Here is a 23,987-nt window from a genome sequence, read left to right as displayed (position 1 = left end):
AGATACAGCAGTCAATGAGGGTCGGGTGGGCATGGCTCATCCGGAACCTTCTGGCTGCTGTTTCTCCTTCATTTGTAGGGATTTTTCTTTTCTTTTTTATTTCTTGTTTGTTTTTGTTTTGTTTTGTTTGTTTGTTTGTTTGTTTGTTTGTTTGTTTTTTTGTTTGTTTATAAGGTGTTATTCTCAGAAGTCACAATTTTTAAGCCCAGGGTCTCTGTAGTACATGCTCAGCAAAATTCTGACAGAGAAAGTGGGTTTGTTACATGCAATTATTCTCAGAAGCAGGCCATCAAGACATAAATACCAGTAGCCAGGTAGCCAGCCAGCTAGCTTTTTTTTTTTTTTTTCAATTTGTGAAATTTATTGTTGCATTAACCACGACTGTCCTCTCTGTGCATTTAAAAACTCTCTTCTCTAGTTGGATATACAATGAATGACCTCATATTTGAGTGGGACGAGAAAGGAGCCGTACAGGTGGCTGATGGCCTGACATTACCTCAATTTTTGCTGAAAGAGGAGAAAGACTTGCGGTACTGCACCAAGCACTACAATACAGGTTTGCTCCTTCCCCGCCATACGTACGCTGGTTCTTTCTCTTTGGAGACTATTTTGCATGTGAGGCTCTCTATCTCTCTCTCTCTTTCTATTTTTGTCTTGCCGTCCGAGTGCAGAGTAGCATACCCTCTCACACACACACACACTCACGCTCACACACACACACGCACGCACGCAAACGCACACACACACGCAAAGGCAGAAGAAGCACGCAGTCTCTCGATTTCTGAGATGCACTAAAAAAACACGAGATAAAAACAGAGAGATGTAGATCATAACCATTCTCCACTCATTCTTCATGGTCTCCTCAGTGCAGCTGAAAAACCATCTGTCCAGTCAACTCAGTCAGTATGTGCTTATTCAGATTAAGCTGAAGGAAAAAAAATAGCAAATTGCAATTGTAGTTGATTAAAATAGAGCTGATAGAGTTAATAGAGTTAACAAATCAAACAGATGGAAAACAATAGGACTGAAAGACCTAAATTTATAAAGCTCAGCAGGAGACACTTAAACAAAGTCCAAAACAGGAGTCTTTAATGTTAGCGTGAAGGTCGTCCTGTTTCGAAAAATGATCACGATCCCAGTCACGATCAGCTGCATTAACCACTTAGGCGTAAGAGCCAGCAGGGCCCTGAGAGAACACACTTTATTTCAGAAATGCTCTTGACAGTTCGCTGTCACATAAGCGACTGTCTGAATCCATTTCGTTTATTTTTTTAGAAAGCCGTCTATTGAAATACAGTATTTGCTCTGCACTTTCTCCATTCCAAAATAAATCCCGGCAATTTAGGCGGGCTTGACACATAGTTCTCAGAGAATAGCGCCTCGTCTGACATAAGCGCGTATCCCACAACACCTTAAGGTATTCAATCCCTACAGTCGCATAGATTTAATTTAGGCTTTAACGGAGAAGATTAGCTTGTCGAGACTGGGAAATCTCTCATAGGCGTTCGTACACACACACTCGCCCTCTCTCGAACGATACACACACACAAACGAACGAAGTAACATAAAGGGCAGGTTCAAACCTGGCACGCACTGAGCCACATAACGAGCTTGTGGTCAGAGTGCAGTGACTGCTGCAGTATGCTGTCTCTGCTCGTCATCAGTGTCATCATTCTTTTTTGTTTTTTTTTGTTTTTGGTTATCTTGTTTCCGGGGAGAGGGGGGGGATGGCACAGACTCAGCGAGGGGGCCCCTGTGCGGGCCCCCCCTGGCCGTCCCCTCTCCTTTCCCTCCCTACTTCCTTCCTGGAGATCATTTCTTCCTCAAGGACTACCGCCGTTTCTTCACAACCAGCCCCCATTACCTTCCAGCCATACCGCACTGTGTGTACGTGCTCCGCCGTTCCCCAGCCAAGTAGTAAAAAAGGGGAGGGGGGGGATTCAAGTGTCCTTCTCTTCTATTTCTTTTTTTTATTGTTGTCCTCCTTCTCCTTCCTCCTCCCGTCTTCTCCTCCAGATTTATTAGCAGCCGTCTATTGTGATTTGCAGAGAACATTCCTCGGCATCGCTGCCTTGCACCCCAGCGTCCCCTGATGTTTGCTCTCTCTCTCCCTCTCTCTAAACCCACCCCCATCTCTACCTCTACCCTCTACCTTTGCCCCCCCCCCCCCCCAAAAAAAAAAAAAAAACTCAACCAAAACAACCAATCCCCCCGCCTCCCCTTATCTTTTAACCAAACCTTCTTTTTGTCGTCCCCACAACCCTGTCGCGATCCCAGGCACTAGATGTCATTTTAATTACTGTGCTGGTGCAATGCAGTGTCACCACGGTGTATTATCACTTGTTATCCAGATGGTTGTTTTTTTTATTTTTTTATTTTTTTATCAACAAACACGATTATCTGGGGAAAGTTGTTGCCTTTCTCTCGGCGCTCTGTGGTACAGCCTCCACAGAGAAGAGCTACAGGGTGTCTCTTTTTTTTTTGCCTCAGCGAGCAAAGTCTGATCCTGATTTTGATATAGATGAACTGCACCTGGACTGCCCTGGAGTGTGTTTCTCTGTATAAATCAATGACAATAGAACATTCTCTTCCCTCCCAAATTACCCATTGTGTTTTGTGTTCCCCTCTACGTATTCTGTGTGTGTGTGTGTGTGTGTATGTGTGTGTGTATGTGCGTTAAATATGTGTTACTTCCCGAAAAAAAAAAGAATTCAGACCGCGATCATGAGAGGTTTCTATATTGACGGCCTTAACGGCGGATACAGAAACCCCTGCACATTTGATCTCTCGCGCCCCCAGCCCCTCCCCTTTGATAGTGAAAGCATGCTTGTGTGTTCTGCACCATAGGAAAGTTCACCTGCATTGAGGCCCGATTCCATCTGGAGAGGCAGATGGGTTATTACCTCATTCAGATGTACATCCCCAGTCTTCTGATTGTCATTTTGTCATGGGTGTCCTTCTGGATCAACATGGACGCCGCGCCCGCTAGAGTGGGCCTGGGCATCACCACGGTGCTGACCATGACCACGCAGAGCTCCGGTTCCCGCGCTTCCCTGCCCAAGGTGAGTTCGAATGACCGCAGCCCCTTTGGCTGGGGGGGGGGCAGTGCCTGCTTTGGTGAGTGTGAGGTGGACTGGTGGAAGGATTGCTGTGTTGACTGAGGTAAAATGGCTAAACGTCGCCTAGGAATGTCTGAGCATAACGATTGTCATTAGCTTGGTCTCCATCCAACGTTTGAATGTGAATTTTGACCATTCAAATAGAAAAATCCTATAGTGGAAACACTTGAAATTTGGATTCAATATTCTCAATCAAATAGGAAATGAATTTGCTAGATGGGGTTAACTCCTGATCAGCATAGGGTGTAATGTGACTACGTTTGATGGAAACGGGTTGATTAACAGTAAATCACGATGTTGAGATTGTATTATGTGTTTCTGTTAAAGTTTCCCTGGCAACCTCAAGTTTTGAACCCACAGCTGTGGACAACTCCTCCCTTGATTAGGACAGTGTCTATTGTTAGTGCGCATACCACAGCGGAGGGAAGCACACACTCACATTTCCATAAATGTGCTTAAAATATGCAAATGAGTTGGATGGAAACCCAGCTATTTTTACATGTTTGCTTTTGGAATAAGTGAAGTTGGTGAGGAAAAAAGGACTGATCGAAAGCCTTCATGGGACATTGACATTGATACGCATCTGGTATAGAACTGGTAATCCTGCTTGAAATATGAATCAAGTTCCTTGAAATAAACAAACAAATAGTCATTATCATCCTTCAAAGGATGGGAAAAGATTAAGCTGTAAATCAACCTGTAGCCAGAAGGTGCCTCTTGAACATAAGGACACTACTCATACGGATCACTCACTGCTGAGGTTACCTGCGTCATGGGGACGCCTCCTCAATAGCAATCTGCTGTTGGGAAGGGTTGCCAAAAGTGGCCCTTTACAGGGGACAAAAACTAATTGTCACTCCTAGAGTTTCCCGAGTGACATTGGCAATGGTTGGATGCGGTTGCATTTGACTATGCACGCCGTTGCGTGTCTGACATCAATAGGGACATACACAGACAAATGAGGTGTGGATCTGCTGTGCGGTGTGGTGCTGGATCACTGACGTTACGAGGTTTTTCTGGTGCGGCCCCTTGAGATCTTGTTAAGATCAATAGCGTCATTAACTCCGTTAAGCACAAGGATATGTCGGCCAAACACCTGGCTGCCACAACAACAACCTTTCAATGAGACTGTGACCCCCACCGTATCAAACAAAAGGCCTTGCGTTGAGAGGAGGGGAAAAAGGACAACTGAAACCTCGGTGTGACTTGACGCATCTAGAAGCCACAGAAAAAAGCATTGCGACAGTGAAGTCTGGTGCCTTGGGTTTGGCTTTACTTTTCATTGAACCACTTTTTGCTACTTTTATCTCTAACATGGGGACTTTATGACACCCCGAGCCAGACAGTAGCCCTGGTAAAACAATAAATCTTTAGCCAACCTATGGTCTGCCTAACGATGACCTTATTAAATCTTACTGGAAAAGGGTATGATTCTATATATATATGAATAATGGAGGACTTAACTGAGGATGTCAGACACGGTTGTCAGTTATGTCGATCGTTTGGGTAAATTAACTTATAATTGATGATTCAATGTTTTTTTTTTATTAAAGAATATATTACTTGGACATTTGTTAATTTATCTTACAGGTTTCATTTTAGTTTATTTCATTGTATTTTTCATGCACTCGGTTAGTTTTTACAATATGAAAAAGATCCTTAGCCCAGTAAATTGCTGGTGCTAAAACTGACTGATTTTTGCATTGTCTGAGTAGAACATATCTGGCAACTACATTTTATGTATAAGTCCTTTGGGTTTGGATATCTCATGTCAAGAGCTCTTGCATATATGTACCAGTTTGTTCATTATTCTTAAATGTACACAGATTTAGTGCAAAGAGGGGTTTTGAGTTAGCCTACCTACCTTTTGTACTCAGAGGCCTACGTAATACAAGCACTGTCAAGGCAGATTTTGACTAATTCACTTTTCATTCATTAACTGAGAGAAAAGTATTATAGTTTTTTCCTAATTGAAAATTGAGAATGCATATGTTTTACTTTATATACTACAAGTGGCCCACAAAAGAGAGAGCTGGACAGTCATGCCATGAAGTCTGTACCACAGTTTGAGCTTTTTCATATTAATTAGATCAAATTGATGGCTGCCTCTGTAAGTATTGGACTGAGGGAGCATCTGCCGTCAGCCATAAAAGGATGCTAGCACCAGTTGCTCTTAATCGAGCTACATACATTAAACAAATGAGACCTCTAGGAAACACAGAGCAATGGCAACCTCTGCCACCCTCCCATCAATAACCCACCAATCGATGTTCCAAGCTTATGTGAAAACAATTTGGAGCTAAACCTAGAGCAGGTTTTATATTACTTCACAGTCAGTGGTCAGCATTAAATGTACTAGACTGTGTGAAAGTATTTTACTGAGGAATACGAAACTGTTCAGACTGTGATCCTGTCCAGAGTCTAGCATGGATCGGTTCCCAGTTGAAGCAATCCCTGAATGTAATTAATTTTGCATGTCAGTTAATGCAAAATTGATTCAGTGCATATCGATTGTTACACAATGCCTTTCTTTTATGAATCATGACTGATTGCTTTTCAGCTGTCTATTGATTACTGATAAATCTTTCTTTCTTTCTGTGTGCTCAGGCTTTGGGGAGACATAGCCTTCATTGTTACACTTCTAGGAGTAGGTTAAGAGAAAAATTATGAAAAAAATCATTCACGGTAGGGATACTATCTTGTCGATGACCAATGTCTTATTCATGTAGCTCGGATGAGCCCACGAGAGTGGATACGAAAATAACTTTTCATTCCATCTTCAATCATTATAAGCCTCTGTTTGATGTGGATAACTGGATGTCCTGAAGGTGAATACAGAATAGCATTTGTCACCCTGGACACGAAACATCTCTCTCTCTCGCTCTCTGTCTGTCTCGATCTGTCTCTCTGGACCAGGTGATTAAGAGGAGAGATTGCGTGAGTGGCTGGGATTGTGTAATTACGTCCAGGGAAGAGTCACTGCGTTGTTGTTTTTTTATTATTTATATATTTTTGTTTGTTGACATTAGGTGATTCATGTGGTCTGAAAATGAAGCCACTGAACTGTGTGATTCCGCTGCCGTTCAGCTGTCACAATAATGATTGCACAACTCGGCCGAATGAAGGTGCTCTCACACACACCCTCACACACACTCACACACACACACGTGCGACTGACTGTACCAGTGTGTAGGGACGCATTGATGTCAGGGAGGATGGTGATTCAGACCCTCTGCTGACACTCCTGCAGTCATTAGCGGTCCTCTGTCCGTGCCTGCTGCACACAGGGCATCACGCAAACAATAATTTTAATAAAAGAAATGCTCTTCTATAACATCCGTGCCCCTGCTATCCAGGTTCACTGCAGGACACACGTGCCAGAGCTAATGCATTCACATAATATTCAAAATAAACGTAGTTGATTATGTAATTTATGACTTGATAGACATGATATAGCTAATGCATTCACACATTAGGTCATTTATCATGATCTTGTTTTATATGTATTGCCATAGAAGTAATAGTAATTATCTCTCTCGTGTAATAGGGAAGGATGGTGTTATCATTAATATGTCAAGGTGCCGGTACCCCTAGCAGTTCTCCGGGTGATTCCTGTTCAAGATGAAGGTGTCGTAGGTGCTGACCAATCTCAGCCCCGTGAGCTTGGCTTGCATCGTCTCCGCCATGCCACCTGAACCATGCTTTGAATAATGCCACTTCAGTGGCATTCTGGGGTCTTTTTGGTCAGTGACTTATCATTCAGCATGAGTTTCAGCCAGACCGACAGGCCAGCCAAGCCAAAAAAAAATGCCATTTTGACATGTCTTGTAAAGACCCTCTGACTATGTAGTCCATCCAGTCGCCCATGTGTAGAATATCAATGAGATGTCTTAGGGTAATTTAGCTCTTGTTTAACCAAAAAAAAAAATAGTGAGGGCCTGGCAGAAGGTCCTCTGAGATGGCTGTACTTTAAATATTAAAATAGATGTGTTTTATTCAGAAACCTTTTGGTGTTTAGTACTGAGTTAAGTGCTGTAGTCTGGCTTCTTACCTTGCCAGCTCTATGGAGAAAACACCTCTGGGGTGTTATGGATCATAATGGATTCCAGTCTGCCACGATTTTTCTTTTCTTCGTCTACTTTTCCTCCTCTCTTCCTCCTCCTTCTTCTTCTTCTTCTACCTCTTTTTATTCTTCTTCTGCGTCTTCTGCTTCCTCTTCTTCTACTTCTTCTGCTTCTGAGCTCTTTTATGGAGATGAGTCATCAGTTTGAGTTGAGGCCGAGCAAGCACGAGAGTGATTCAGCTGATGGAGCTGGCACGCTCGGCCCGGCATCCGCCATCTTGTCTGTCTCTCTGCCCCCAGTGCCAACCTTGTTGATCTCCCCTCCATCCTTCCTTCCTATCCATCCATCCATCCATCCATCCATCTACACCTTCACCACCTCCACAACTCCGCCCGCTGCCCCACACACGCCACCCGGTCCATAGGTGTCCTATGTGAAGGCTATTGACATCTGGATGGCCGTGTGCCTGCTGTTCGTGTTCTCTGCCCTGCTCGAGTACGCCGCCGTCAACTTCATCGCCAGACAGCACAAGGAGCTGCTCCGCTTCCAGAGGAGGAGAAGACACCTCAAGGTGAACCATCACATCACACACACACACACACGTACGCACACATACACACACACACACGCACGCACGCATGCACATACACAAACCCCATGTCCCTGACAAACACCTCTCTCCCTGCTCTTCTCTCTCTCTCTCTCTATCACTCTCTTGCTTTTTCTCTGCTTCCCCCAGACATCATGTAAGCTCAGAGATACTCTTAAATATTCAAGAAGGTTAAATATTCAGTGGAGTGAAAAACTCAGTGGGCTTTTATGTTCCTCTGTTTGCGTTTAGTGGTTACTAAACACACAGAGGGTGAATATTTCAGCAGCGGGGGGCGACTTGGGGGAAGGTCTCGTCTTAAGCCGTGCCGCTTAATCACGTTTACAGAGTGATTGGTGGCCAAGAACTTCTCTGTGAGAGGTTTCTGTCGGGCTTGCCATCGGAAGACCACCATCCGCTCTCACGCACTGTATTTGAACTTTAACCTTGACCCCACTCTTCCGACACTCCCTCCCTACCTCGATAACTATGTTTACAGGCGTGTTGGGGCTGTAACATTGCCAAAGGCTCTTAAGTGTCAAATCAATGCCTGTTATAGGGCCAGTGAGCCTCAAATCAATTGTGAGTCATAACACCAAACTGGAAGGCAACAGCCACCCTGAAGTGATAATAGGAACTCATCCATAACTGAACCTGCCATGGTATTGACTGAGATAAAGCATCAGGGCAGTATAAATGAAGGTACTGGATATGAATGTATTGCATGTCTGTAAAGATAAATAGACATTGAGGGGAAAAGAGAGAGAGAGGAGGAGAAAAGGAGGTAGTGGAGGACTGTTCACCGTTCACAAGCATGTTGTGTACACTCCTGGTGAGATGCTGCGTGTGCGTCCTAGAAGGTGTGTGTGTGCAGTAATTCGAAGAGTAAAATAAACTCTGAATCAAACGGAAATCCTATTGTCTTAATCTCCCCGTCTATTCCAGGGGCTGTGTGTAATAGGTGTGTCTAGATTAGTCCTGGTAAGTCCTGCATATGGGATGAGGAACACAAGATCCGACATCCGCGCTTACTGCCATGTGGTTTTGAAGCCGGAGAGTGGGGCTCAAATCCCTCTCTGCTTGTAGGCCATGACCTGATCTGCCCTCCAGTGATTCCAGATGATGTACAAGATATGTAGTATATGAACGAGATATGATTCAATATTAGTCTGAAGTTTTTTGCAGAAATGCAGACTAATCCCTTTTTCGTCTGGAGAAGAGAGAGAGAGAGGGCAGGGAACAACAATCTCCTCAGGGAACGAGTGTGAAAGAGTCATGCAGCGTTGGCATTCCTGTCATGTTCACTTCTTTCCTTTGGTGTGTGTGTGTGTGTGTGTGTGTGTGTGTATGTGTGTGAGTGTTTAATGTTCTCTTTTTGACTTACTGACCACTCATGCTGAAATCTTAACATGCTGCCAGGCTTCCAGTTTTCTACTTCATCCTACAAAACACACACACACACACGAAAGAAGAAATATATACAGTATATATATATATATTTATAAAACATGACAAATATTCCTGGCTATATGTAACAGGCTACACATAGCTTATCCCTAATAGTGTAGTACCAACCATTGGATTCCTCCATCCATGCTCACAGTCGCAGTGCTACAGCTCAGTAATGAGCCTCACAGGCCCCGGTGATTCACAGCAGTGGTACAGTCCTCCATTACGGCTCCCCCGGGCTATCAGTCAGTGGTACATTCCTCCATTATGGCTCTGAGGGGCTATCATTCAGCCCAAATGCTGCAGCGGAGAGCTGTCACGTCCCTGCACCACACAATAAAACAAACCTCGAGCACTGGCGCTGTTGCGGCCATCGACCGCCCCTGACCGCCTGGATCAGCTCCCCTCCTCAGAGGACTGATGCTCCTGGGCAGCAGAGAAAGGAGTCCCCCTACTGGCCACTAGTGGGACATGGAGGAGGAGGCAAAAGGGACAACAGAGAGAGGGATTGCGAGACAAAGAGAGGGAGAGGAAGAGCTTTTTAGACAGGAAAGGATAGATACAGAGAGAGAGAGAGAGAGACTGGGAGATAAAGAAAAAGAGAGGAGAGAGACTGCAAGAGAAACAGAGAGAGAGGAGGAAGAGCTAGTTAGCCAGGAAAAAGAGAGAGAGAGAGAGAGGGGAAGAGATAGTTAGACAGGACAAGAAGAGAGAGGTGGTGAGGAGATATTCCTGCCGGGGGAGGGGACAGAGACTGATTTAGTGAGAGGAGTAGTGACAGAAGACTGGGTAGAGAGAGAGAGAGAGATGGAGAGAAAGATGTTAGATGAAAAAAGGGAAATAAGCCAGTGGGAAGCAAAGCTATGCAGCGCTATCTTTAGCCAAACAGTCTGGAATCAGTCAAGATGTGAACATACATAATCATGTAACAAAATGTGACGTTATTGTGCTTACTAATTAGTCTCTTAAATGAATGTGAATTTGGCCACAGTTACACAATCAGTATTAGTGTGCGCTGTTGGACATCGATACGCTCACCTGTCAAAAGACACCATCTAAAATGTACTGAATAATTCCTCAAATGTGAAGGCACAATAATCATCTGGCAAAAACACAAATGATAATGTTACTGGAAAAAAAACACAGAAAACAGAATTTCCCCCTCACTCCCTCTCTCTCTCTATTTCCCTCTCTCACTCTTTCCCTCTCTCTCTGACCCACTCTCTCTCTCTTTCCCTCTCTAGCTAATGTCTGCTAATGTTAATGTCCTGGGCTTTAATTGCCTGTGTGCTGGGGGTCAGGGTGACTGCTGGAAGGGAAAGGCTTGTTTTAGACACACCATGGGACTGAGGCTGGAGCAGCTGTGCTGTGCTGTGCTGTGCTGTGCTGTGCTGTGCTGTGCTGTGCTGTGCTGTGCTGTGCTGTGCTGTGCTGTGCTGTGCTGCGCAGTGCTGTGCTGTGCTGTGCTGTGCTGTGCTGTGCTGTGCCGTGCCGTGCCGTGTCGTGCCGTGCCGTGCCGTGCGCTGTGCTGTGCCGTGCCGTGCCGTGCCGTGCCGTGCCGTGCCGTGCCGTGCCGTGCCGTGCCGTGCCGTGCGCTGTGCTGTGCTGTGCTGTGCTGTGCTGTGCTGCTGCTATCCCCAGCTATGCTCTGATAACCCAGGAGGAGGCGAGATGAGGGCTCTCATCAGTCCCGTCACATCTCCCCCTGCCCGGCCTGGCCCGGCCGCCATCTCACAGCCACTGACAAGAGCTTATTAGGGAGCTCCTGATTGATCCGCAGTAATCAGTTCATGACGGATGATCAGTGCTTAAGGAGAGTCAGTCGCCAGGGACGGTCTTGTCTTTCCGTCCGTCTCCCTATCTCCCTCTTCCCCACCCCCCCCCCCCCCCCCTCTCTCTCTCTCTCACTGACCAACTCCACTCTCCTTCACCTACCCTCCAGCTGCAGATGTGTGGACTTGCTCCGTGTAAGCAGAGGAGATAAGAGTTGAGGATTATCAATGTAAATAAGCCTAGAGAGTGATAACTAAGTCACACCGTGTGGGGGGAGGCAGGCTTGTGAGGTGTATGGAAGCGTTGCAGTGTGAGGCTTCGTGTCAGTGTGGTGCGGTGTGCTTTGTTTGTCAAGTCACCTCTGCGTGTGTGTGTGTGTGTGTGTGTGTGTGTGTGTGTGTGAGGTGTATGAAAGCGTTGCAGTGTGAGGCTCCGTTAGTGTGCTGTGTGCTTTGTTTGTCAAGTCACCTTGTTGTCTTTAACCGATCGGCGATTCAGATATGTGTACGTGCTCATGTGGACTTTGGAGAGCATGCCTCTGCGTGTGTGTGTGTGTGTGTGTGTGTGTGTGTGTGTGTGTGTGTGTGTGTGTGTGTTTGTGTGTGTTTGCAGTGTGTAGATTTCTGTGTGACTGTCAGGTTTGATTGGACTACATGATCGCACATGCAACTGTGTTTGCATTTAATTCCGGTTCTTTCTGAGTTCTGAGCTTTAAGAGACAGTCTTGTACATTGCCAGACATACTTAGATTTTTTTCCCCTTCCTGCTTTTAGCATTATACATTTTCATCATCCATAGCTGATGGAATTTCACAGTGATAATAGCACTGACCAACCACGCTATAACAGCAATGAAGATATTTAAAGATGACCAGAATCCCAGGGGCACCAAACTCTAAACATGAAGAAAAAAAACCCACAAATACTCAAGCTGTTTTTGAATGTAAATAGAAAAATGCCCCAACTCGACCTGCATTAGGGTCTCTTTCAGTCAGACATTACTCATATCATATGGTCAAGGTAAGAGATATAAATGCATCAATCAGGGGAGAATGGAGTGATGGATGAGGCCGTTCAGAGGTGCTGGCTGTCGTGCGAGACAGCGCCTCTCTGACTTGCAAATGCAGGAGTGAGCTGCATTCTGATGCCTAGACCCTAAATTATCTACCTCACCACCCAACACACATGAAAACACGAGTGAATATCATCTACACACTGAGCGGCCACATTCACACTCACACATATGCATGCTTTATGCTTCACTTTCTTTTTCTACCCCCAAACACATACCCTGGTTCCACAAAGTATTCCTTGGCAAACAAACTGGATCCCCCCTCCAATTTCAGACCTATGTCTAAGCTTCCATGTTTATCCATAACATACCAACAGCCTGGAGTAAAGAACCTTGGGGTGTTTTTTACCCAGAATTAGTATTTGACAGAGACATGCTCTCTGTGGTTAGGGCCTCACAACAATAGCTGAAGTGCAGAATTTCCTGTCCCCCTAAAGATTGTGAGAAATTGGTCCACATTTTTTATATCTTCCAGGAACGAACATTTTAATGCACAATTTTTTGAAGGTATTAGCCAAGCATCACTTCATAAACTTCAAGTCGTCCAAAATGCAGAGGTTAGAGTTCTAACAAGGACCGAGAAGTTTGTTCATATCACACTTACTTTAGCTACACTACATTGGTTCCCAGTGAAGATTAGGATTGGTTTTAAGATTGTATTATTTATTTTGGCTGTGAATGGTCTAGTTCCAGCCTAAATTTCCAAACTCCTGGCCCCTATGTTGCGTCAAGGGCCCTAAGAGCTGGTGAACTTTGACTGGTTTTACCTTTACTGGTTTACTTTCTAATCTAAAGGGTGATAGAGCTTTTACTATTCTTGATCCTATATAATGTTCTTGCTTCCCATTTTATATCAGATCTGCTGTCTGCTTAGAGACTTTTGAAACTGGACTTAAAATTTACTTTTACACATTCCTTGCATTGGTGTCGTGCTCTTTTTAGTGCATTTTTAGTCCAGGTTGTTTTTTTATTCGAGCTCTTAGGTCAGTCTGAGGTTGTGTTTTTATCTGTGCTCTTAAGTCAGTCTGAGGTTGCTCGAGGGTTTTTGGTCAAGTCTACTCCTAATTCGAACTTTATTTCGAGTCTTTTATTGTGTTTTACTCATTTATTTGCTTTCCATTTTTATGCTTTTATATATGTCTTTTTTTATTTTATGCATGTATAACTCATTTACCTTTTATTACTTTTAGAAATAGCTTGCTTATTTGTCTTCTTTGTTTTTATTTCTTCCATATAGTACATCACTTTTAATTTAGGGTTTTAGTGTTTCATTTTTATGATATTTTGTCTTTTATTTGTTATTCATTTCCTTTTATATTCTTTCATTTATTTGTATTATTTTACCTAGACTAGAAAGCACTTTGGTACAACGCCTGTTGTTTTTAAAATGTGCTATACAAATAAAGTTGACTTGACTTGAATTGACTAACTATTTTCATCATTTGTACACAAATGTATGGGCAGACCACACATCCACACACACATTTGTCTTTTACACACACACACATGCAAGGCTGCATTAGAGTAGGGTTTTTAATTAGGGAGGCTGGTAATGAATCAGGCGGTAAGTGTGTGTGTGTGTGTGTGTGTGTGTGTGTGTGTGTGTGTGTGTGAGGGAGACGCAGGGAGGACGCGACACCACAGCTCGGCACCTCTTTAGCACTTCTGCTCACGTCGCCGCGACGCCACATTAATCTCATGCCGGCATGAATAAAGTGGAGCATCCTTAACACACACACACGCACACACACACACACACACACACACACGCACACACACACACACACACACACACACACACACACACACACACAATGCTGGCCTGTTTCACTGTAGGACAACGAAAGGTCGTAGTACCCAGCATCATACAGCTACACGCAGGGATATGGAAAAAAGACACAAGATGAGCTCCCCGCCCACTTCTCTCCCCATCACACACATACACACACACACACACACACACACACACACACACACGCATACATCTCCCCACCCCCTTTTTCCCTACGCCATCCTTGTATGTTCCTCCATTCAGCCTTCCGCACACATTAACAGTTATAAATGGGATTGCACAAAGACAAGGACAGAAGGAGGACAAAGTGTCTAAAAATGGATGCCTTGCTAAGGAAAATGGCCGGTCCTTTAGAATCAAAGCTGGCTCCCTCTCTTCCCCCACCCTCAAGCCATTTTCACTTCCTATCCCGGGCGGGTCATGTTAAATGTTTGCACCTTAAATTTTAAGGCCAGCGTTAAGAGAAGATGAAGATCCCTGTTCCAATTCCATTTTCAGGGGTGGGGGGGAGCAGCAGTAGAAGCCATCATTAAAGTGAAATCTTCGTCGCCACTGAAATGCAATTAACTGCAGCTTTCAGTTCGGCCCATTTAGATCTGACATTAAGATGGGAAATCGAATAAAGCATCTGCTGAATCTCTGAAAGCTGGCTCCGATCAAAGCAACAAGGTCACTTCATTAAACGCCTGCATGTGAAGCACACTGACCTCAGTGTTTGACAATGCTTTTCTATGTGCGTCGCACCTTGGGGGTCAATAATGAATTCATGCAAACATGTGTAATCCATACGCACACACGCGGCTTAGATAATACGGTCAATAGATCAAGCAGGTTGCATGCTGGGAATGGATATTGGAACAGGGGTGGTGGAAGGGGGGGGGGGGTTGAAGTCCGTCAGTGGGTTTTAATGCTTTGCATACTGACCAGAGATTTTTACATTGTATAGGGTGAGTATAAAAGTGTGTGTGTGTGTGTGTGGGTGTGTGTGTGTGTGTGTGTGTGTGTGTGTGTGTGTGTGTGTGTGTGTTGTGGAGGACTGGCCTTGCACAAGTCTTTCGAGACAGCTTTGTACTTCGAGACTGTGGCTGCAAGTAAAGTAATAGCAATGGGAGAAGGAGAGAAGGTGGTGGTTTAATGCTTGAAATGCTGCAGTTAGAGCTCAGTAATAATATCAGACTCCATCCATTTGGTCAGTGTGCCTCGACAAAGCCAAGGCCAAGGGAGCCTCTCAGGAAAATTGTTTTGTGGGGCCGACTGGACCAAAATTGTACATAAGGTGGACTTGCACTCTCACAAATGAAAGGCGGTGTTGGACTGCGCTGTTCTCCATCCCTGGGGGCAGGAGTAGGTAGAGGATGCAGGGGTGATTGCTCCAGGTGATTGCTCCAGACCTAACTGAGGTATTGAGGGCCGAGTTGCAAAGGAAGGTTGCAGAGTGTGTGGACATTTAGCAGTGATTCCAAGAGATTGCATCGGATGCTGTGAGCAGGGGAGCAAAGGTGGATGAACAGCTTGAATGTTTATAACACATTAGCGTTTGTATAAGGGGGCTCTGTCACGGGCGAACAGGCTGTCCATTTGGGCTCGCTTCCCAGAAAGCAAAGTAGTCTGGCCTGGAGCTGGCCTTGATCGGGCGCAGACGCTGAATTAGTGCCTACCTACCTGGGTTGCAGGGGAAGGCTTTGAACCGACAATGCTTTAAAGATTGTCAGACTAGAATGGTCAGCAGTTCAGGTGATAGGACAGGAGGTTGTCTTTTATTACCATTTAAATTCAATATTCATTACAGAGATGGTAAGGGGGAAAACTCAGTAGGATGGGCATAGGTTTGTGGATGAGTGATGTATAAATACGTTGGTTGATTTAGAATCAGATATACTTGCAAGTGTACTGCTAATATTAGCTAATGGTGTATTAGCAGGAAGCTAGGTGGATATAGAGATGCTAAAACCATACACTCCTTGTGTAAAACAGCTGTCATCAGAAACCTCAAGAAGCCCGAAGTGTGCAAGAAAATCAACGTGTCTGTAAAAGTGAAAATAACTATAATAAAATGATATGGCTAAAATTCCTCCTTGTAATGGCTTTTGTACCAAAACCTCGACTTTTTTTGGTCATTATCTGACATTCGAATGAAATGCCGACATATACTGACTGGCGTGTTTGTGTTATCTTGTAGGAGGATGAAGGAGAGGGTCGCTTTAGCTTCGCTGCCTATGGCGTGGGGCCCACCTGTCTACAGGCCAAAGATGGCATGGCCATCAAGGGCAACAACAACAACGCGCCAGCCTCCAACAACCCTAACCCAGAGAAGACAGTAGAGGAGATGCGCAAGCTTTTCATAGGTCGGGCCAAGCGAATCGACACGGTGTCTCGAGTGGCCTTCCCCTTGGTCTTCCTCATTTTTAACATTTTCTACTGGATCACCTACAAGATCATTCGCGTCGAAGATGTCCATAAGTAGTAAAGGAAAGGACGGGGCAGAGAGGAGACGGTGAAAAGAGATAGAGATGGAAGAAAAGAAGAAGAAGAAGAAGAAGAAGAAGAAAAACATGGCCAACGTGCCCCCACCACATTTCACGCCACTCCCATCTTTCCTGCTCTTCCTCTTCCTCTTCCTCTACTCCACCAATGGCTTTCGAGGGCGGCCCTTTCAGCAGAGGTATTTGCCTATTTTCTTCTTCTTTTTTTTTTAAATCCTACTCCGCCCCTGTCCCCCCTCTCCTGAATACCCGGACCTGTGCAATAGCAATGCAGTCAAATGCATGATATCATGAATGTGGCAATATATTTACTGAAAAAAAAAATAAGAAAAGAAAATACAAGCGACTGAGTAAGCAGACCTTTGCAAATACATCAGAGACCCAATGAACCGGACGCGGAATTAACTCCTCCAAGGAGCAGGATGTTCATTGCGAGACGATATTTTTTTTTTTTGCAACTGGAAGACGAACTCTGCATTATAAGGACTGAAGTGGGAGTCATGCAGCACTGTAATATACCACATATCTATGTTTAAAAAGACAAGACAAAAACGAATTTCTTCCAGGAAAAGTCTGCTGGGATTAGGGAGGGTTTAAGGGTCTGAGGTAGTCTGGTGCTTCCATTAAAGAAACGATGCAAGGACCACTGTGTCCTCTTACTGCTCAAGCTACAATATGTGTATTGCAAGCACTTGTCAAAGCTTTCCCTGAATCTTGGATGCCACGAGGAGGACTCCATATCTATATACATGACGGGGACATGACTCGTGCAAGTGGAGAAGAATACTGTTTATACAAGCTGTGTTCCTTTATCTCTCCTTTACGTTTCTGCTCGATGACATATAAGTATTGATTTATGTGCCAAGTGAACATCATGTTGCTGTTATACTTTTTTTTTTTTTTGCTCAACTTCTTGGAGTTGACTGAAGAGAAAAAGAATATATACTCCTTACGCGACATTCCTTCATTGTTACATTGATTTGTTCATATGCCTATTTTTTGACGGATTTCGTATTTACAAAAAAGAGAAAAAATGGACGAAAAACATATATATGTATGGTGAAATTCATATTAAATCATTGATTACAATTCTGAGGAAAATTTCAAAAAAAAAAAATAAACTGTTGCTCCCCACTGGTTCTGCCATGAGCTCCATTGGTAACCTTTTATGTGCTGCAGTCAACAGTTCAAGAGCCTGTCACTCACTTACTGGGGGAACAGACAAGGGGTGAACGAGAAGCGAGTGATCTTTCCAAAAGGTCGAGTTCCACCCTTTATTTAACCCCCCTGTCATTGAATACATTACATTAATGTACAGTCGCCGGACAACAACCTGTCAATGTCAATGTCATTTTCTTTTTTCTTTTTTTAAACTTGATTACAGAGCAACTGAGCCAGTGTTGGAAAACAGAAGTCCTCAGAACTGAATTTCTCTCTTAGAAATTAAAAAGTGCATTGATAAAAGTGCATTGAAGTCAGACTTAAACCGAGTTAAGCTATTTTATCAGTCAACACATAATTCTCAGCCAACAGCAAAGAGGGAGAGAACACACATCCCACAATTCATTGCTTTTATGTATTTTTTTTTTTCACCAGGCTTCTCTATGCAAATAATATATATGCAATTATGTTCAGCTTTACCATACTGTTGATCTTTATGTGCCATGAAGTTGTAATCTGAAACATCCGAGTGGTTGTAGGAGCAAGGAGCCCTTTGAAGGTTTGGTTTTATGCCTCACGTGCGTAACTATGCCAACTCATTTGATCCTCAAAGAGTAGCATTTATTATCAGAAGTCACTTTTTAAGACACTGTAGTTTAACTATGCATGGTGAACATTTGTTTTTAATTTTTTTGTTTTGTTTTGTAGCCGTCTGTGTTGGTCGAAGTTCAAAATCCGACCCAACCACCTTGTGCATGGATTACCTCATTGTTTACAGGTTGTTTACATAAAGAGAAAAACAGTGGCAACTCACACTGTTTCATGCCAAATTGATTTTATAATTTATTCAGCTCTAAAGATTTTAAAGGGCGTTGTCTCGGGCGGACATGCAAAGCCAAGTTTTTTATTTTTAAAACTTCTTTTAATTTTTTTCTTTCATTTTGTAAGAGTAACTTTTGTCCTCTTCAAGTATCCCTCTTTCATTTTTGACTGCATCTTCTTGATCTACTTGGAGACTGATTTTCGTTTGGAATTACATTAAGTATTTCAGGTAGCATCGTAGCATGTTGGTACTCATGGGACCATTTTAGTGCAATATCATTACTTGTCCATTTTGAGTTTGTTGTTTTGTTGCCCAGTTGGTTTATTTTAAAAACCAAAGAATCACTTTGCTGTTTTCATTGCCTTGATGGGAGATTCTTTTCAACTATGCTCAATATGTTCAATTTCTGAGGCTTAACTTACTTTGCATCTAAGACTATAAATCTGTATATTTCATCCAAACATAAAACAAACATTCTTTCATTTGTTGCAATTCATCTAAACCTGTATGGGGAATAGTGCATTTACAACAAAAACATAATCGTGTAACTCCTTCCTAAAAATAGACCTTCAATGATACTCCTCTTCATTTTATTTGAACATTTTCAACATTATCAAATGCAAAGTTATTATGAAGTAATTGTAACTAAGTTGTGTCCAATAACATGAAGTGAATATCAAATACGAAGGGCTGTTTTATACTGGCATTTCACATCTCATGACATTACCAAACTCTATGTCATTGAGCCTTGATCAGCTCAGTATGTTAACTTACCATGCATAAAGAATTCGGATTATAAAGTTGGTTAACTCATTCTAAATTTGACAGGAACAGGAAAGTCCCAAATTCAGTTTGACCATACTCACATCATTTAAATTATCAGGTAGCATTAGTATACGCCAGGGCAGTACATTGTTAGTGCAAAGTGAAGCAACATTGAGGGTCCCAGGTTTTATGTGCTTTGAGGTAAGGGTTTGAAAAACAGAAATTCAACAATTACATGTTCCATCATTACATCCACCTAATTTCATTTCATCCCTGAGATGAACTGTTCTTCATCCACCCTAGAATAGGCTATGTTGTTTCTGTTTTAAAAGGAGATGCTTGAAAACAAAAAAACATATCGCCAGAGTCCAGAGGGTCCAAGACATACAGGGGTTATATTCCCAAACAGCTAGGCTGAGGCTGTGCACCAGAGTTGACCTTACACCACTGCTTCTTTGATAAGTATTGCTTGTCACATGTGACATGATCGGCCTGCTAGAATGCCCATTGGATTACCATGGCAACACTGGTTCAACTCTTCTCGCCCCTTAAAGGTTCAAGTTCATTGTTCCTATAGCAACCTAATGTTGGATTAAGATCAGAGGAACTGTATCATATGCAATTTTGGAGGCTAAATTTCGGAGGCATAATAAATACTTCTAATTATCAAATAAATGTCTGCACCAGTTCTTTAAATAATGAATTTATTAGGCATGTTTTGTGTTCCGATTTTTGCTCCATTATTTCTGTTGTTTTTCTTATGAGCTATCTAAGCAATTGTGAGTGAACTCAAAGACAGGCATGGTCATTCTTGAACCTCTGTGAGTGATTCAAAGGGAACGTTTTATTTTTGCACAAGTTGGTATGGCCTTAATTTTGGTTTACTTGCTTATTTTTTGTGGGTTGGCACCAAGTGCACATCCTAATTTGCTAATTCTCATATTCCAAGAGTGCACTTCAAGGCAGGCAAAAAGTTTAGCAAAATCCTTTTTATTTTTTATTTCTAAATCTAAAACACTGAATATTTTGCATGGATATAAATACAATGGCAGATATTTTTGGCTTGTACAGAAATGTGAGCAATTTGATGAAAAAATGGAATGTATAATTTCTGCTGTATCTGTATATAACAAAATATTTATTGAACTATGTCATTAATGCTAATTCTAATTCTACTATTAAAGGTTTTCTGAACAAAAAATCTCCTATTTGTTTCTGAACATTGTTAAGGTTGATGAAGCTGGACCATTGTTTACTGTTACTCTTCTCAAGGATCTATGTAATCATAAAATATTAAAAGTAAAAAAAAAAAGGAAAGAAAAAACTACTGCCCTAAATTGTATTCCTTCAAAGATAAACAACATATTGGATGAATCATTGATAAAAAAAGTTTCATTTTGTGTTCTGTCAGACTGTGGTGTTCAATATACGTACATGTGTATGAAAGTGCAGAGTGCTACGTTCTATAGGAAATCAAACTGTCTTTGTCAAGTACATTCACTGTTTTTTTGTATTATTTTCTGATTAAACACTACATTGGAGGAACAGAAAAAAAGAGTGAAGCGCGTACTGGGATAAATTCACTGCTGGAGCTATAGGAAAGCATCTGGAATGGTGCAGAGAGGATCAGAAAGATGACAGTTAGGACATGTTCAAATGTGTCCATTGAATGTAACAGGACAGGTTCACGTGATTGAGTTGGCCTTGACGTGGACACAGCAAGTGATTTGTGATGACTTCTGTCATTAACATCATCCATGGCATGAATAACTCCCATAGATCAATCACATTCAAGTAGATCTAAACAGCAGGACCTCATCCAAAACATTTCTATTTTTTATTTTGTTTCAAATACCTCTTCTGCCATTATACTATTTCAGCGAGGTAGAATGACGATGGAAGCTGGGTGGATTTGGGCTGATTACCTAAAAGCAGGAAAGGCTTGAACCATATGTTTTAACAAGTGTTTATGGAATCCAGAAAGCCCTCTCGACTCAGGCTGTTGTCTCAGCTTGGCTTCTGGCCACCGGAGTGTTCATACATATTTTGGTCACATCGTCATCAGTTTTTGAGCAATGCACCGAAGGCAGTGAACACTTCAATTAAGGACCGTGGCCTGTTCTGCTTATGCTGCTGCTGCTGTTGATGTTGATCTCTAGCTGCATGATTTTGTTGGTTTAATTTCTGTCTGCTTTGATTGAGTTTAACCTCTTTCTTTCATCAAAAATGATGACCGCATTCCTTGCTAGGCACAGTATTTTCAGTATAAATACAGCATATAGGATTTTCTGAAGAGGATGTTCAATAAAATCCAGGAACCACATCTTTATATTGGACTGTCGACTGACGGGGTAGTTTTATTAAGGTGTGGTTATATTTTTTGCCAGAAAAAAAACCGACACACATTTTTTTTAGAATAATAACATAACTGCATCTAAAGGATAATGTAAGTCATGACTCATCCTCATGGGGTGGTATCTTTAATGTTTACACCAAGGATTGGTATTGACATCTTTGTCTTTATAGTCTTTGTAATAACCCTTTGATGGTTGATAGAGGTTTCCTTTCTATGCATTTGTTATGTGGGATGTCCAAATTATACAAGCGGTCTCTGACCCACAAAGGACTAACTGAATCAATGTTTCTCTTCCTCTGTCTGTCCTCCACGCTTCTCCCCCTTCTTGGGTGGAAGTGTGTAGTTTATACTCCCCCCCCCCCCCTCCAAACACAGCCCTACTACGCACACACATAAACACATATACACACACACACACACACACACACACACACACACACACACACACACACACACGCACACACACACACACAACCACCCGGTCAACTGGATGTACGCTACATTGGGACAATAATGGCACTGCAGCGGGCAAGGAAAAGCACCTCGGGGGCCGTGGTCAGTGAGACATGAAGGCTCTGACAGACTGAAATATGCTTCCCACAGTATGAAGTACAAATCCTCTCCTCCCCTTTTACATCCCTTCATCCCGCCTTAACGTGTATCCCACAGACGCCTCTGATGCTAGACAGTCAATAATTGGCTCCAGACAAAAAAGTTAAGAACGCCATAGTGTTTTGTATGGTTACACAGGCACAGAGTGTGAAGGTGACAGATATACAATACATAAATGTCTGTACTCTCACTCTCGCTCTCTCTCTCTCGCTCTCTGATTCTTCTTTTTGTCCCTCTCTTATTCTCTTATTCCTTTCCCACTCAGTACCTGAAAGCATCTTAGATCACAGACAACAATTAGTCCATGAAAAGGCAGAGATCACCAGTGCATCTTTCCTTTCCACAATCTCACAATGTTCAGCTTCCCCCCCCCCCATTCTTCCCCATCTCTGCTGTGTTGCAGACTCACTCGTTGGGCCGTGGGCTTTTTTAGTGGGGGGGGGGGGGGGGATTGTCCAGCTGGGGGGCCGTCTGCTCTGTGGGCTGATGACAGCTGTACCAGGACATCTTGAGCCAATGTGGGTCACGGGTTGCGGGCCTAAAATACACGAGCGCAACCAAGGAGAGCAAGCCCGACCCGACACATGAATACCAATGCAGAGCCACCTGCTGACGGAGAAGAAAAAATACCAACGCATCCCATCCCCAGCCCCCCCCCCCCATCCCTAGCCCCCAGCCCCCACCCAATCTGAAAAGCTGGCACCATCCTCAAATGTATTCAGATTTCTTAATCCCATTCCTTAGCTGCCTCAGCTCCCCAAGGGGCACGTATCCTCACGTTGGGAATAGGAAATGAGCCACAGATTATCTGGCTCACTGCATAGGTGCATAATAATGTTGTGCTGCAATGAATTTTGCTATAGTGATTTGTGCAATGTGAAGATTACTAAATTGATTATGCAATTCTAAATTCAAGTGTATAAATTATTTCATGTTAATTATTTAATCACCAACATAATATGCATGTTAAGGGAAAAAACAATAAGAGCTGGTACATCCATAATTCATGGTATTTATTCTATTTGGATTCATGGTATTTGGGCAACATTTTGGTGAGTCTGTCATTACGGCCAGACCTGTGGTCAAAATGGATGCAACTTTCTCTTCTTAGAAAAGCCTGTTTACTGACATCATAAGAATACTGCCATCACTCCAAACACACACACATATAAACACTGTGCATCGTGTATAGAGACAGACACCATGTGAGGACTGAGAAGGATATTCATAACACGTGCATGAAGTTCAATCTTTGAGGCAGCTTGGCGCCTCTGTCGTTGATTTGCTGACAGGCTACAGCATAGAAAAACCAAAGCAACAGAATTCCTATTTGCAGAAGAGATGACAGGCTTACCCTATTCTGCGACCCATGTAACCTTTCTGGGCTGTCTTCAGTCATGGTTTTCCTGTCATGGGTGACCACGTCGTGAAGTTTCAGGTGATTATCGGATTACTGAGAACAAGCAAGTGTTTGAGACGTTTTACTTTTAATGCCAGCTGGCTTAACCTTTGATCAAGTAGCCCTATACCTTCAATGCTGCTTTAAGAGGATAATAGGTTTGCGTGCGTATTATTAGACCCTAAAATGTTTTTGGTGGAAAGTTCGAAATGTAAATTAGCTGAGCAGCTATATTGAATGCAGTGGGATAAGACTTCACAAACGTCAAGCTCTTAAGTATATGGTGAAGGAGAAAGAACGTTAAGGTTTAGTTATCTATAGTATGTGGTTTCAAAACCGCTGTAAACTTCGACTATGCACTGCAACACCAATGTAGCATGGTCAATATTGAAAAAGCTTAACCCCAAACCCGCCATTAAAACACCAACAACTCCTAAACGTTGTTTAACTGCCCTTGCAGGACACACACACACACATATATATATATAACAAGTCTTCCTCCTGTAAAAAACTGGGGTCCACAAGACAGAA

The 23,987-nt window shown here is 43.0% G+C and overlaps 1 protein-coding gene across 2 annotated transcripts in view; it reads left to right on the top strand.

Moving 5' to 3' along the window:
• Nucleotides 1-16,321, top strand: part of glra1 (glycine receptor, alpha 1) — a gene marked incomplete at both ends in the record, with an annotated part of 41,624 nt that extends 25,303 nt beyond the window's left edge. For both annotated transcript variants that reach the window (XM_080841173.1, XM_080841174.1), the window contains 4 exons: nt 419-556; nt 2,848-3,062; nt 7,608-7,754; nt 16,037-16,321. In XM_080841173.1, the coding sequence (XP_080697299.1) occupies nt 419-556; nt 2,848-3,062; nt 7,608-7,754; nt 16,037-16,321 (785 nt within the window). The remainder of the gene's footprint in view (nt 1-418; nt 557-2,847; nt 3,063-7,607; nt 7,755-16,036) is intronic.
• Between the last annotated feature and the right edge of the window lie 7,666 nt (nt 16,322-23,987).

Source organism: Sprattus sprattus (genome assembly GCF_963457725.1).
Source record: "Sprattus sprattus genome assembly, chromosome: 6".
Lineage (NCBI taxonomy): Eukaryota > Metazoa > Chordata > Actinopteri > Clupeiformes > Clupeidae > Sprattus > Sprattus sprattus.
This window is presented reverse-complemented; position numbering and strand designations above follow the sequence as displayed.